Here is a 14,765-nt window from a genome sequence, read left to right on the forward strand (position 1 = left end):
TACTGTAGTTTTAGTGTTTAAGTTCAGTGGTTCTCAACCTTGAAGTCGGGCTCCACCAAAGGATAAAATAAGGACAAATTGAATCTCAGGGAACACAAGATGAGTAACTAGGTATGAAAAAAGAAAAAAGAAAAATGTGGATTCTACTACAAATAATCGATAAAGCACTGCTGAGGTGCCCTTGAGCAAAGTACCAAATACCTAACTGCTCCCAGGGTGCCGCTACAAGGCTCAGTACTGCACAAAAATGTACTTGTTCATGTAAAACACTGCACTATCTCACTTCAGTGAACTCCAAAAAACTAAATTATAGTCATCAAACTAGACTCGGAAAAACTGAGCTGAGACAAAATTATTTTCAAATATTTATTCAAAATCAAGACAGTACAAAGACGGTACAAATATGTTACTTTGAAGGACCAGGCAAGTTTAATTTATAGTTAACATACAATATAGTTTATCTCAACTTATTTAAGATATTTATAAGTTAAGATAGAGTCAGATACAAGATATGTAATACAGCAATTAAATTACTCAAATTTTATTTGCCTATATTTGAAGGCATTGAAGAATAACATGGAAAGTAACTGTGTGGACTCTAAACTAAATGTTCGACACAGACTCTACAGTTTATCTGCAAAGGAAATGTCCAAGTAGGTTATATACATCGTGATCTATGCTTGAAACTCTTAATTTGTGCCAACAATGTCCGACTAGTAGAGTTAGATGGTTTAATTTGTACTTTATTTACGGCTGCAAGATACAACTTGGACATGTTTATATCTTGTTATATATATATGTATACTCAAAATAATAAAAATAATACAATGCTGTACAATTAAAATGGACCCATGGTATTTATATAAAAGCATTTCTTCTAGAATAACACGCTCAAATAAATAAAAGCAACTCTGTTTAGCTTGTGTTACTGTGAAAACCTACAGTGGCACGTTGTAATCATACAAAAGAGCAACTTCTCAGCTTTCAAGCGGCTGATGTAACACAGTAAAAATATTAACACACAGGTCATTTAGCACTTTATAAGAAGCAGTGTTGTCTTTCATGACCGTGTCATTCAGCTGCATGCTCAAGTGAGCAAAAGACTTTTTTTTGTTGTTGTTTTTTTTTAGCAGGATTTTATGGGTGAAATCCTAGTTTTGTGTTGAAAACATTACAAGGTTGTGGACATTACACTTTTCAGGAAGTTATGCAACTTATGTATACACAGTAAGTCTTTGTAATCCTCTCTCGAGACAATCTACAGTGGTGCTTCTTACTGTTAAGATGATGTAATCTTCCTCAAGATGGCAGTGTGGTGATTTATCTTCCACTGCACCAGTGACAGACTCAAGCTCTATAAACCAGGTCAGCTAAGGATGCAGTGGAGCCCACTTGTTTAATATCTTGTCTTAAGACATAAATATCTGTAAACCTTTCTGTTATAACCCTTACACTGTTTACATATGAATAATCTAGAGGCAGGCCAACCCTACCAGATCATCACATGAATTTTAGGTGACAACTCTCGGATAGGAGACGAGCTGTCAAAGAACTGGACGAGGAAATCTTAAGACAAGACAGGGTTAATAACAACTTTGATTGCTCTCAATCATTTTCTGCTCCAGCTTCATTTTAAGCTCTGACACTAAAGCAGAGCTCATATTTCCCTGCCCTTCTCTGCGGCGACCAGATTTAGTTGTCTTGGCGACTTTGGAGGCCAGCGCACCAGATATTGTTGGGACTGCCCGGGGCCTCTCGTTTGGCCTTGTGGTCGGAGGTGGAGGGGGCAGACTAGGAGCGCTGGGGGGTGGAGGCTTGGGCCGGGAGCTGCCGCTTCCCCGCTTCAGGCGGCTCTCTGGATCGCCAATGATGAACTTATCTGCGGGGTCGTTGAATTTGATAAGGGGCATCCTGAAGTCCCAGGGCTTCTGGTCCCTGGGTCGCCTCTTAATGATGCGACGTGCCGGCATGATCCTGTTTGACTTTGAGTTTCGCATGTACATAGCAGTAGAGATCAAAGCAGTCACCCCTACCAATACAGTAATGATAACAGTGACCATGCCTAGAGCTTTCATAGGATTGTCCCTACTTTTCAATAAAAAGGCCGCCATAGGCCCCTTGAGAGGAGTCTGTAAAAGAGCACAAATAAAATACTTTAAATCAAGTCCAAAAGATTGAGTCCAAGTGTTAACGCAGCATATGTGTAAAGCATGCAAGCACGCGAGATGGATGCGCAAAGCACTGACAGAGGAGGCCCAAACAACATGTCTACTAACAATGTGACGCTCCCACACTCACACTCAGTCATCCATCTTCCTCTGTCCTGCGGTATAGGACTGCTGATGCAGATCTAAGAACTACGCACTAACACTAGTTGTTGGGAATGCGTCTGGCAGTGCGGTGCGTTAGGATTTCTCTTTGGCATGTGACTGATGAGGGTTGAACAAGAACAATGACAGTTCATGAGGTGAAGTGCATATTTGTGTGAGAGAAAAAAATGGAGATTAAGTCAGCAAATCCAGATTTAAATCCAAAAGTAAAGGCTCCATCCTAGTCACTTTGACAGCCAAATAATCAGAGTCAAACTCTAGAAATAAAAGTATTTTAGATTGTCAAAGCTTTGGTGCTTTGATAGTGTAAAAATCCAAACTACATTATTAGAAAAATGTTGCATTTGGAATATTTTCCAATCAAGAAATTATATAAATGCATTTTTAAAAAAAGGAATCTATAAAAACTAATATTATCAAATGTGCTCCAGGACTCTTTTACAGACGATAGCTAACCAGTAAAAAAATAGATATTTTGTTATACCGTAATATTCCTCACTTGACTCTGCGGATCACTTTAATATAGTTACTCTCAGGGTGGATTCTGGACTTTTTCACTGCGCTGCAGTACAGGGTTGTGGATATGCAGACTGTTAGTAAAATGAGGGAAGTGCCAATGCTGAGACAAATTCCAAAAACAGTCAGCGGACGCTTGCTGAGGCCCATGAAGTATGAAATTATTCGACCTTTGACCTGAAATGCACGATACACAACACCAAAAAAAACAAACAAACAAACAAAAAAACTGAGTCATCTCATCATGTAGAGTGAAGGAATGAAGTCATGGTGAAGACACAGAGCGTTGGAAAAAAAGATGGTTTAATGTAAATGACTGAAAACTTTAAAGTGTAATGCTGATGTCATTTTATACTTTTACATTTACAGACAAAAGCCAGTATGAATTCATACGACGAAGTATTATCTGTGTTTTTTTTTCTCCAATCTTAATAAATAATTTTCTAAAATTGTATAAATTAGTTTGGGTTGTCATGTTGTGACAGTAGTTGAACAGTTTGATCACTTGCTTGGACCAAAATCAATTAACAACATGTAGAACTGCAGACTTGATGCATAAAAAGCTCTTTATTAATGATTTCTTAACATTTATAACTCTGGAAACTCTGATTATTTATTAATTAATCGGCCACAATTATAACTGCATTATAATTAAACAGAAAGGTTAAAGGCCCCTTAGTTATTTAACTTTCCTGTTTTTTTGTTTGGTTGTTTTGTTTCTTTTCACTAGTTTGAAGTGGGAGGGGCTCAGATGGAAAAACTGATGTCAACATGTTGGTATGATTACTTTGATTTTGATTTTTGCACATTTATCTGTGAGTATTTAAGATTATAGAGAAGTTTGTAAGATATTAAATCAGGTAAAACTCATCATAGTTGAGAACTGATCTATGAAGCATAAGTAAAATATGTATTATTATTATTATTATTATCATCATACATACATGGTGGCAGCATATGTCAATCAGTGTTTAAAGTGATTTTAAGGTTCAAAGTAATCATTATTTTGTATTTTAAAAATGAATCAAACAACCCACAGATAATGATGACTAACCCTGCAGCTCTGTGGAGTTTTTTAGTCATTTAATGATGAAGCTCTGATTAATGTATAAAATGTAATAATAAATAGGTTACTGGCTCATATTTTATAAATTCATCATTGGCTTTGGTCTCTTCATAAAAATGACCAGCACTATCCTTTAAAGAAGATGAAGTCAATGACACGTGACGGCAGCTGCATAGCATGACAACAATGTCTATAATCATATTATAAACTCCTTGAATCTACAGCTTGTGCTGCCTAAAGCTCAGGCTGGAAATAGAAAGCGCTGCGAGCATGATGCAAGTCATAGAAAGTCTTACCGCCTCTGTGATATCAATATTGACCACGGCTGTTGTGCTGAAGGATGGAGAGCCTCTGTCCCTGGCTTGGACTACCAGAGACCACTTGCAGTCCTTCTGCTTGGTGATGTTATGCACAATCTCCATGGACTTGATGTACGGCTTCAGCTTGATCTCACCGGTGTCGGCGTTGATATCGAATGCGTTGTCAGGGTCGGCTGTCATGATGGAGTACTGAATGACGTTGTTTGGGGACTCTGCATCATCATCCATTGCCTAGAAAAAATAACATAAAATGGATATATAATGCAGAATGATGATTGGACCTAAAGTCACTAAAACACAACGATAAAAGTATTGAAATATGATATTGTCTGCATTATCCATGTTTTTTTAATCTTAAAGGATAACTCCGGCCTTCTACACTTTAATTTTTATCAACAAAATCCCATCGATCCCATCCTTGACATCCCTCCCCTGCCTCAAACACTAAACATTTACTCTTGATGAAGACATTAATCCTTAAGAAGTACATTTGCGTCACAAATACATAATAATTCAAATAGACTTAAAAACAGGTGTAGTTTTTGTAGTTCCAGTAAATACTGTATTCACTGAGGACTATTTTCAGTTGCGGATTAATAGTAGGCCCTAATACGCTTTAGATACACAGGTCTCACTTGTTAATAGGATTATTTCATTGTATGTTTTGATCTGATGTCAGTAAGAAAAGAGTAAGAGTATCACTCTAGTTTTATCATGTTGTTCTTGTGCACACAAATAGCAACTGAATTTTTAATCTTTTTGGATTATTTCATTTTAATATCGGCAGCTCCGAGCTTCCATACAATGTTCTCTAAATGTCACAAACAGCCAGCATTTTGATCTGTTGATTTAAAAAATAGACCTCCAGTACAATGATGAATTGATTTAACATTATGTACCTCTACTTTCACAGGTGTGCCAATAATCATTGTCTTTTCCAGGAGTTCTTCGTCAAATTCTGGAGGGTGGTCGTTCATGTCAACGACGGTGACAAAGGCTTCAGACAAGCTGTACTTCCCCTCTGAATCTTCAGCCTTGATGTAAAAGTTATATTTAGACCTGACCTCTGCATCCAGGCTGGTCCAGGGCTGCGTGGAGATGAGGCCTGATGATGGGTGGATGGTAAACCTACAGGTTCAGACAGAGTATGAGCACGGTTATCCATTTTGTGTATCAAACACTCTGTCCAAGCAAACCAGGCGTTTCTAATAATGTGTCCTCTTTCACAGCTCAAGTGACATTTACATCACATCCTGTGAATCTTTACATGAGTCACATTAATATGTGACTATAAATAAGAGACATGCATCCACCAAGTGAACATATCCTCTTGTTGATCTAATTTATATAAATGTAAACGGCTTTTGAATTTCATTTGTTCATTTGTTCATTTCTATTTTTACATTTCCTACCTCATTTTTGTAATACTGTAAAATGTGACTTTCCTCCCAGAGGATCAATAATTAAAGTTAGTTATTAATATTAGTAAAGTCTTGAAGTTATCTCTCTCTATTGTCCTGAATATGTGTTTTGTTTTTAATTTTATTACCTTTCTACTTCAGGTCCTACATACTGTTGTGTTTTTCTCTTTGCAGTATTTTAGTGTCATTAAATCAAAAAAGTCCCAACAGACCAATAAATAATGGGTTCAGATTTGGACTGATTTTATACAGAAAATATTTTATATTATTTTATATTAATATTTCTTTTTTTGGCTAATTCCTTCTAGAAATGGTTGAGTTGAACGGTTAAAATTAAACTTGTCCAATCATCAACAAATTTAGCACGATTGTTTATCACAACATTATAACATGCTATTTTTTTAAATACAGAACCACAAAGCTTCAATCTAAATGTTTTTGGATTTCAAAGATCTAGGGTGTATCTAAAGTATTTTCTGACTTCCCAGTGGTTGCAAACAGCAATGCATGCTGATATACCCCGCTCTGTGATAGACTCCAGCAGTCTTTGTTGTGACATTGTGCTTTTTGTACAAATATGAACATTTGCAATCAGAATAAGTTAAACTATGTCATAATCACACAAGTAATTTAAACATAAGAGAATATATTTAAAAGATTCTACAGTATTTGCGAAGGTTTGTGCTTTCTGAGTGCTTTCGAGTTCAACATCAGGCTCACTGCCGTTTTTATTCAGTCTTTTCTGTCTCGTTTTGCACTGTGAAATTTCACAAGTTGCCTTGAAACTGATAACTTTCGCACAATTAACTCAGGTCGATGCCTGAAGGCGAGCATAAATTCTCACTTTTCCTTCGCTGCACACTGCCTTGCTTTTCAAAGCTGCCGTTTCTGTGGCTCCAGCTGTCACATTGCATGTTAATTGGCTCTCCCTATGTGAGACGGGCCAGGCTGTCTATTTTTAACCCTCCAATCCAATTAGGAGATTAGCCAGCATCTTGCAGCCATTTTAGAGCGAGCTGTTTGTGCAGCAGAGGGGCCAATCAAACTGGTTTCCTGCTTGCTACTTCCATCAAAGACACAAAAGATGAATCAAGACTGGTGACCTGCTGGTTGAACTTACCAAAAACACCTGGAGAAGTGTTGAGTCATTTACACACGAAACTGACTTTTCAGTCTATGAAACGTGTTTTGTGGAAGTGCAAGAGTTAAGTATCTGATCATAGCAAACCTGAACTGGCAGGAGTGAAAGTTTTTTACTTACAAATCTGCTCCTGATCCATAAATCGTGTATTTGACTTCACCCCAAGGCCCTGAATCTGGATCGTTTGCCTGGAGGAATAAAAACAGGATAGAGATTTAAAGCCCCGTACTTACAGCTCATACAATAAAGTGTGAAAAATTAAACTCCACCAAGGTGACTGAAGGTGGTACATATTGTTTTTACTGGGGGATAACCAGTGAAGGTCTTAATCTCATGTACAGTGGGTGGGGCAGGCTATAAGTCTCTTCCTGTGGTGGGTGGGGATGGAGGTATAGGTCAGGATGATTAACCTTGGAGCATAATTAAGCTTTTTACTCTAGACTGCGTAGCGTGGACGTGCTGCCTGGCTGCAGGATACATTCAGTATGATGGAAAAGCCAAGACAAATGTTACAAATGTTAGAAACAGATGAATATTTCTACCAATAAAAAACATAGAGCATACGCCAGAATATCTCACAGAGACATGAATTTCATAACAAGGACCAACAAAAGCAAAGCCGGCGAGTGCTGAGCTTTTTTCGTCTGGCAGCAGACTACTTTCGTCTAATGAACTGCGCCGAGTAATATGCATTTATTGGAGGATTGATGGATTATGTAATCACTTTGGTTGGGTTAAAGCAGAGTTTAATCTTGATTGACTCACCGTCACGGACACGACGCTGGAGCCTCCAGGAGAGTTCTCAGGGACTCTGGCGATGTAATACTCAGCCGTGAATTTTGGGACGTTGTCGTTTGTGTCCAGCAGGTTGATCACTATGTCAGCTGTGGCACTGAACCTCTCAGGAGTGTCGATCTCCACGGCCAGCAGCTGCACAGAGAGTCACAAGAGTGCACGAGAGTGATTAAATGAACGCTAAAATGTTTAGTTGATCAACCGATTAGGTTATTGACAAGGTCCGCAGCCACATTAGCAGCACTGTGAGGCATTTTATACAAATCTATTAGACAGGTGTTGGATATCAAAAATAGTTTTTGCTATGTTGAGGTAAATGTAATAAGTTGCCAAAGTGTGATGTCATAAAAAAAAAAGAATATTTGCAAATAATGGAACACTTTGCCACCAACAGAAATTGTTCAATCCAACCTCAAAATACAGTAATGGTGGTAATTTCTCAAGTTATTACATGAAAAATCTAGTATTTTTTTTAATTGTTTGTAGATTATTTAGAATCTAATTCAGGATTTATTTCAGTGTGTTACCATGGTAACATTGACAATGTGCAAAGTAGCGCTATACGAGCACAGCTGAGGCTAATTGGAGTGTCATTAGCTGGACAAGTGTTTGATCAAAGTTCACAAAGACAAAGAATTGCCTGCACTAAATTTCAGCTCATTCGACAATTGTTGAGACATTTCCTTTTGAATCACAAACAACCAGAAAACCTGTTGGTGGAGCTACAAGAAAAATCATCTCAAAGTCAGCAGAATTCATTCTCTCAACAGTTGTTGTCATATTTCAGTCTAGACTAAAGAAGTAGACACTGTCCATGGCTCAACAGATGGCACTAGAGACATGCTGCAAGCATGACTCAAAGTGAGCAAATCGATTAGTTTGATTTATTTTATTGAGAGAAAAATTCAAACATTTGGTAGCTCCAGCATGTCAAATATAAGAACTTGCTACTTTGGGTTGTTACAAATCTTACAAAGAAAAAGGTGACATTTCAATGATAATCATAATAATAACTTAGTTATATATGAAGTCTAACCTTAAAAGAAAGGGTTGGTCCCTTTTCATAGTCGATGCCAGATGTGTCTTCCACAATGATGGTCACCTGCGCTTCATTGAGCACTGTCTGGGGAACGACTCGCAGCACTCGATTTGGCCCCACGAGTCTCAGTTTAAATTTAGCGTTTGCTCCCTGTGAAAAAAAAAAAAAAGCAGAAATCACGAATCAGAAAAGCAAATAAGAATGTTCAAGAGCATCAGAGCTGACTTCAGCAAACGTTGGTGGATTTTTAATAATCTGGCATATAATGTTACATGATTCACTACGACAGGAACCAAACACGACGGCATTATTTTATTTCGACTTAATGAACAGATTTCATGAACATTTTGTAAATGGTGTTGCATAACTGCGCACACTTTGAGGCTGGCTGGCAGATATTTATGTAACAACGTACCCAGAGGTATTAGTGCATCTGTCAGCAGAGGAAATATTAATTCTGAATATTTCTTTTTTGTTAATAGAGCTCCTGCTTATGCACAATATTGACAGGTAGCAGCATGCCTGAAGAGGACGTTCTGATGAATGATTCAAAGATGTCACTGAGACGTGAGTAAATCTACCTGATCGGAGTCATTGACGGTGATCTTAAAGCCTCTGAGGATCTCTCCTGCAGGAGGATGCTCATACATCGTGACCTCAAACTTGCTCTGTGGTCCGCTCTCTCCGTAAAAGGTCGGAGGATGGTTATTAAGATCCACCACCCTGACCGTCACTGTGGTAACATCGTAGTCCTGCAGCTGATCGTTTGGTCCTAACTCAGACGCCTGGGTTTAAAAACAACATTGATCAACACATGAAGTAGGAACAGTGGGTTAAATTTAGACCAGAAGAGTGTGATTCATTAGAAATAAATGGGATTACCTTGACTTTAATTTCATATAATTCATTTCTCAGCAGAAATGGATAAGTTGTAAGGGTGATGCATCCACTGGTGCTATTTATATCAAACACACCATCACTACCTGAAACATGATAAAGGAGATGTTTCAAATGTGTCTAATAAAAAGGCTGAAAACAGTAAACAAGACAGAGTTTATATCTCGATAGATTGTTCTTACCATTCATAATGGAATAATGCATCATGTTAGGTTTGCCTTGATCTCCATCTTTAGCGTACACAGTGAATATTTCAGAACCCTGGCAGAAAAAAAATCTATAGTTAATCTTGTGTATATTTACAAGATCGACTTTACAGCTGTAAAGAAGAAGAAGAAGACTTACAGGCACTGAGACTTCGTAGACGTAGCCAAAGTATGGGGTTCCCACGAAAGATGGAGGCATGTCTTGAGCATCAATTAGATTGATTGTTATGGTGGCAGTGGCGGTCAACACCTGATGCTTCCCCTTGTACTTTCCACCTCCATCCTGAGAAAACAAATATCGAGTTAGCACATTTTATAATGTTTATACGAACACCGTTTTATCTAGATTTTGGAAAATGCTTTTATCTATAGCAGATTATGACAATAGTCTTGTATAAATAAAATAAATTAAAAATGGTTGGTGAAGGAGATTTGGCAGTTAATGGACTCATACAACATTAGATACAGGCATCACATGATCTTCAAGTAGGCTGCCCTCTCTCGTCAAGTAATATCTGCAGCATTAAGGTATTTTTGAAATCCTTTTAAGAGATTTTATTGATTATAGTGAGTATTTTCCTCAAATATTGGCCGTAACCAGTCTTTGGTTTCAGTTTACTAGCTAAACAGTATTACTAAATAAAGTTAAATGAGGTGGTTTAATAAGATTATATCAGCCTTACTGGTTAGATGTCTGTTTAAAACTGGGATGTAAACCTTTTAACCCACACCCAGCATGTCAAATCCAATATAATACTAATTTCATTTGCATGGCTACAGATTTTATTTGAAAGACCTCCAGAATAAAAGTGTCAAAGGCTGTGTTTAGGGCACTTGAGAAAACAAACCGGAAAAGTAAAGGACGACAGTGACCTCTCACCTTTGCGACCACCGTCACAAAGTGCGTGGGTGTGGTTTCGTAGTCCAAAGTCTCACCAGGTTTCACTCTAAGGATGCCGCTGTGCCCATCGATGGTGAACTTGGCAAACGGAGAGGTCTGATAATAGCAGAGTTTGCAGAGTGTACGTTAACAGTAGACACACATTTTATTTTTTACTTGATTTTCAGGGCAGTCGAGCTAATTTCGGAGATGTTTCTAACACCTATCCCACTTCAACCTTGACATTTTTCTACACACTTCCATCAGCACAGTTTTTGTCTTACAGCTGACACACGAACAATAACTACCACTGTGCTGTCAGCTGTTGGTTAGGACCAAAACCTAAGCCCCTATTAAGCCTTCAGTGCCTTGCTCAAATGTAATTGAAATTTAATCCACTAAAGTAACACCATTTCCAGACTGCTCTCTGGTATGAGATTAATCTTTCTCTCCGCACACTGTCCCATCACTCAACGCCCTTTTCCTCCCTCCACATGGCTGCACAGCCCTCATGATGTCAGTTTGACCCTATGGGTCAAGGCCTCTACCGAGCCAGTTAACGGTATCAATACGTAGATAGCGATGGTAGGGTCATATTAATAAAAATGAACCCTTTGTAATTCATTTTTTAAATGAATTACAAAGAGGAAATAGAATGAAACACTAGAAGAGTATCAATAAAAGTTCAAAGTGAAACAGTGAAAAGATGAAAATAGTCAGAACTTGCTCGCGTGTTCACATTTTAAAAACCTTTTTAAAGATTTGGGAACTGAGGATAAACTTGTTGGCAGATCTCAGGATGTAGCTATTAACAGCTCTATATGTGATGACTAAAATCAATTAAACTGGAGGCTGTTGACAATGAGACTAGAACAGCTTTAACTATTTTAGCCTAGATTATTTTAATGGCAGAGTACAGATAGATCCAGTAGTCTGTTATATTCAACAGAATATTTGGTTCTGGATGTATCACAAACTTCGAGAAGACACATCTGGGTAGTTCACTATGTGTCCTTGAAACTTAGTGGTACATTTGAACAACCAAAACAGTGCTGGCTTGGGAAAGATTTTCTATCCTGCACTCAGGTTTGACCAACACAAAACTTTAGAGGGTCACGGCTGTGCATCATCTGCATAATAATGAAGTTGCATCATGGTTACCTGTAGATAATATGAAACGCTGCCTCCGGAGCCCATATCTTTATCCATTGCTTGGACTCTGTAGATGCTACTTCCCGGAGCAGTATCCTAGTGAAGAGATCAGAGGATTTATAACCCCAAAAACTCACTTTATTCTCAATTATTTGTTTGACTCAATTAGCAGATTTAGAAGTCGTTTGTGGCACAGGAAGACCTGTAGAAAGGTTAATTGTATTTATTTTGTTGTATTGGGTGTATTTGTTCAATATACTGCACCTCTGGGATATCAATGATGAAAGGAAGGTTTTGAAATTCTGGTGGTTCATCATTAGCGTCAGTGACAAACACTCTCACGGTCTCAACAACCTGAAAACAACAAGTCAACAAATTCTCAGCTGCAAATAAAAACAGCTACACCAGCTGCAATTAGGACTGTCACAATATCAGATTATCACCACACGATTATGGTGGCCAAAAGAATTCATGATAACAATATCACCACAATATTGTGATGTAAAATATCTCAAATTATTAATAAATTATTGTGTCTTTTGTCCTGTTTTTGGCAAATAAATGACACTCAAAATACAAAGAGAGAGACAAAAAGAACATTTACATAAAGTATGAACCACAAAACAATCTCATATCTTTTTGGTGTGATTAAAGCAGCGTTTTGATGATAATAAACTATAAACAAAAGCATTCGATGCACAGTAAAAACTTACTTTGTTGCGACCGTCCGTTATGCTCACGAGCACTGAGATTTCGCCTTGTTTCTACAAAGAGAAGTAAATGTCACATTGAGCCACAGTGGTGACAGACTGACAGCAGGTTTCTTCAAAAAAACAACAGTCTCATTAACAATCTCACCTCTCTGTCTAGCTCCTGAATTAGAGTCACATTTCCTGATTTGGAGTCCGCTCTAAAGAATTCCTTGGAGCCCTGTTCAAAAGTCAGACCATATCGCACCGGATCTCCTTCTGGATCTGTACCGTTCAGAATGTATACCTGTGTCCCTGTGTGATAAAAATACAGACAAAGATGATGTCAAACACACACAAAAACATTTCTATGTTCATTAAAATCATGCAGGGAAGGTGTAAACGCCTCATTTTTTTTCATTAACTGTTAATGTTACGTTTAATAATCGTGTCAGATGAGCCAACACCCATATTGTTTTCTTCCCGTAGGTCTTAATGTACGTCACAATCCAAAAGGTATTACAGTGATTAGCTCGAGCCTCCATACCAGCGTGATGATTTCATCATTGCACCTACGCATTTCAAATAAAACGCCTTCAAACCACGCTAAGCGATATCTCATACTGAAATTAATCAGAGCTGTGATTATTAAATGTGAGATGTTAAAAATTAGTTTGCACACAGGACTTACCAACTGGTGTATCCTCAGAGATGCTGAACAAGGCCATATTCCCATTTGTACTGCTGGGTCCATTATCATAAAAATATGGAGCATAGTCTGACTGTCCTTTATGGGAAAAGAAATAAACATGCTCCAGTTTATTTGAAGCTGGAGAAAAATGATAAAATAATGACCTATAAACAGGCTACACTGTAAAAACATAAATCATATAGATTTGTCTATATTTTGCTCTATTTCTAACAAAAATACGTGAAAACTGTTGCACTCACTTGCTAAAAAGGGCAGGAAACGACATCAGGGAGGAGGAGAAGGAGAAGGAGGAGGAGGAGGATGGAGATGAATCGTAAATATATTTGGATTTAACTTATTCCACTATCACAACACAAACATATAATCACACATTTAACTATGAAGTACAGGTGGTATGAACAGTCTACGCTAAGATGTACATGCCCTCTGTGTGTGTGAGAGGATTAACCAGATAAGAGCAAGGCAAGAAGTCTTAACCGCACACAAAGAACAACAACAAAAAATAAAAAATAAGAGCAGAGACTTACCCGAGGTGAAGTGAAGCAGGAGGAGAAACAGTAAAGCATGTGTTTTCTTTTCTTTCTTCATCCTGGTGGGGAGGTAAGGCTTGGCAGGCTCATGTGGAAGGCTTGGTGGAGGGGGGTAGCAAGCAGTGAGTGTCGTGCCCTTCTGGAGGCGTCTCAGCAGCTCAGGAGGAAGAGGCTGGGACAAATTCTCAGGCACTAATCCAGTGACGCATCCCTTCCCTCCGCAGACATCTTTTAACCACACTGCTATCGCACCGATTCCTCCGGAAAAACTACACGAGGAAAGGAAGAGAGTTCAGCTTTCACACAATGTGGCGTGATCTTCACACCTTTTGTCACGCATGTGACAACATACACATTGGGCTGTGCAGCTATGATTGCTGTTAAATCAAAGGCTTCGTGACATTTTATACTTCTTAAGACTTTATTGGGAGTTTGAAATCGACGAAGATCTGAGAATTATATCAGATTTACCTCAAACAAACACCCTTTGTGTCATGTGCTGTTTATTTATGGACACATGGCACATTTGGCTTCCTCTCCCTGGGGTTTGAAAGGGTTTCAACAAACCCATTAGACACATGTAGTGAGTGCCGCTGGCCTAAGCTTCCCGTGGTGGCTCTCCTTGGCAGCTCGCTGACCAACACAAGCATCAGCTGGACTTGTAGATCTGTGATGCCCTTAATGCAAAGAGGCTTTCTTTGCAGTCCACTTTCCCTGGGAAACCCAGTGACCTGTCAATCGCTGTCTGAAGACACACACAAAAGAAAAAAAACATGGCTTGTACAAATAGTCAGTTTTGCATAGTTTACTTAAAGTTGTCAAGCTCTAATGTGCGTTACAGAAGATGTTTGCCACTAAGCACTATAAAATTGTTAGAAATTCTCTTGGTATGAATAACTTACAGCTTTTGGCAACTTAAAAACAAAAGTGTTGCTCTCAAATTCAGAGTGATACAAACCCAAAAATAACAAGTTGATCTGATGAAAATGTGATACCCTCTGAAGGCTACAAGTGTAAAACCGAGTATGACGTTTAGTTCTCACAACCTTGCACGTATCTGGTGACGTGAAG

The 14,765-nt window shown here is 38.3% G+C and overlaps 1 protein-coding gene across 2 annotated transcripts; it reads right to left on the reverse strand.

The window, feature by feature from the left end:
* Window positions 1–395: 395 nt before the first annotated feature.
* LOC104927559 (cadherin-related family member 1) lies at window positions 396–13,942 on the reverse strand. Of its 2 annotated transcripts, none has more exons than XM_010741704.3 (18): window positions 13,692–13,942; window positions 13,404–13,406; window positions 13,144–13,239; window positions 12,622–12,767; window positions 12,477–12,527; window positions 12,028–12,117; window positions 11,773–11,859; window positions 10,612–10,728; window positions 9,871–10,014; window positions 9,708–9,786; window positions 9,511–9,611; window positions 9,210–9,413; window positions 8,626–8,778; window positions 7,560–7,724; window positions 6,915–6,982; window positions 5,132–5,360; window positions 4,209–4,463; window positions 396–2,129 (listed from the first exon to the last, which is right to left on the reverse strand). In XM_010741704.3, exons 1-18 carry the CDS (start codon window positions 13,750–13,752, stop codon window positions 1,584–1,586), a joined length of 2,595 nt encoding a protein of 864 aa, XP_010740006.2. In that variant the 5' UTR covers window positions 13,753–13,942; the 3' UTR covers window positions 396–1,583. The 2 variants fall into 2 exon arrangements, with proteins under 2 accessions (XP_010740006.2, XP_027144926.1); XM_027289125.1 differs by lacking the exon at window positions 396–2,129 and adding an exon at window positions 2,762–3,023.
* Window positions 13,943–14,765: the final 823 nt, after the last annotated feature.

The sequence above is a fragment of the Larimichthys crocea genome, chromosome XVI (genome assembly GCF_000972845.2).
Source record: "Larimichthys crocea isolate SSNF chromosome XVI, L_crocea_2.0, whole genome shotgun sequence".
NCBI lineage: Eukaryota > Metazoa > Chordata > Actinopteri > Sciaenidae > Larimichthys > Larimichthys crocea.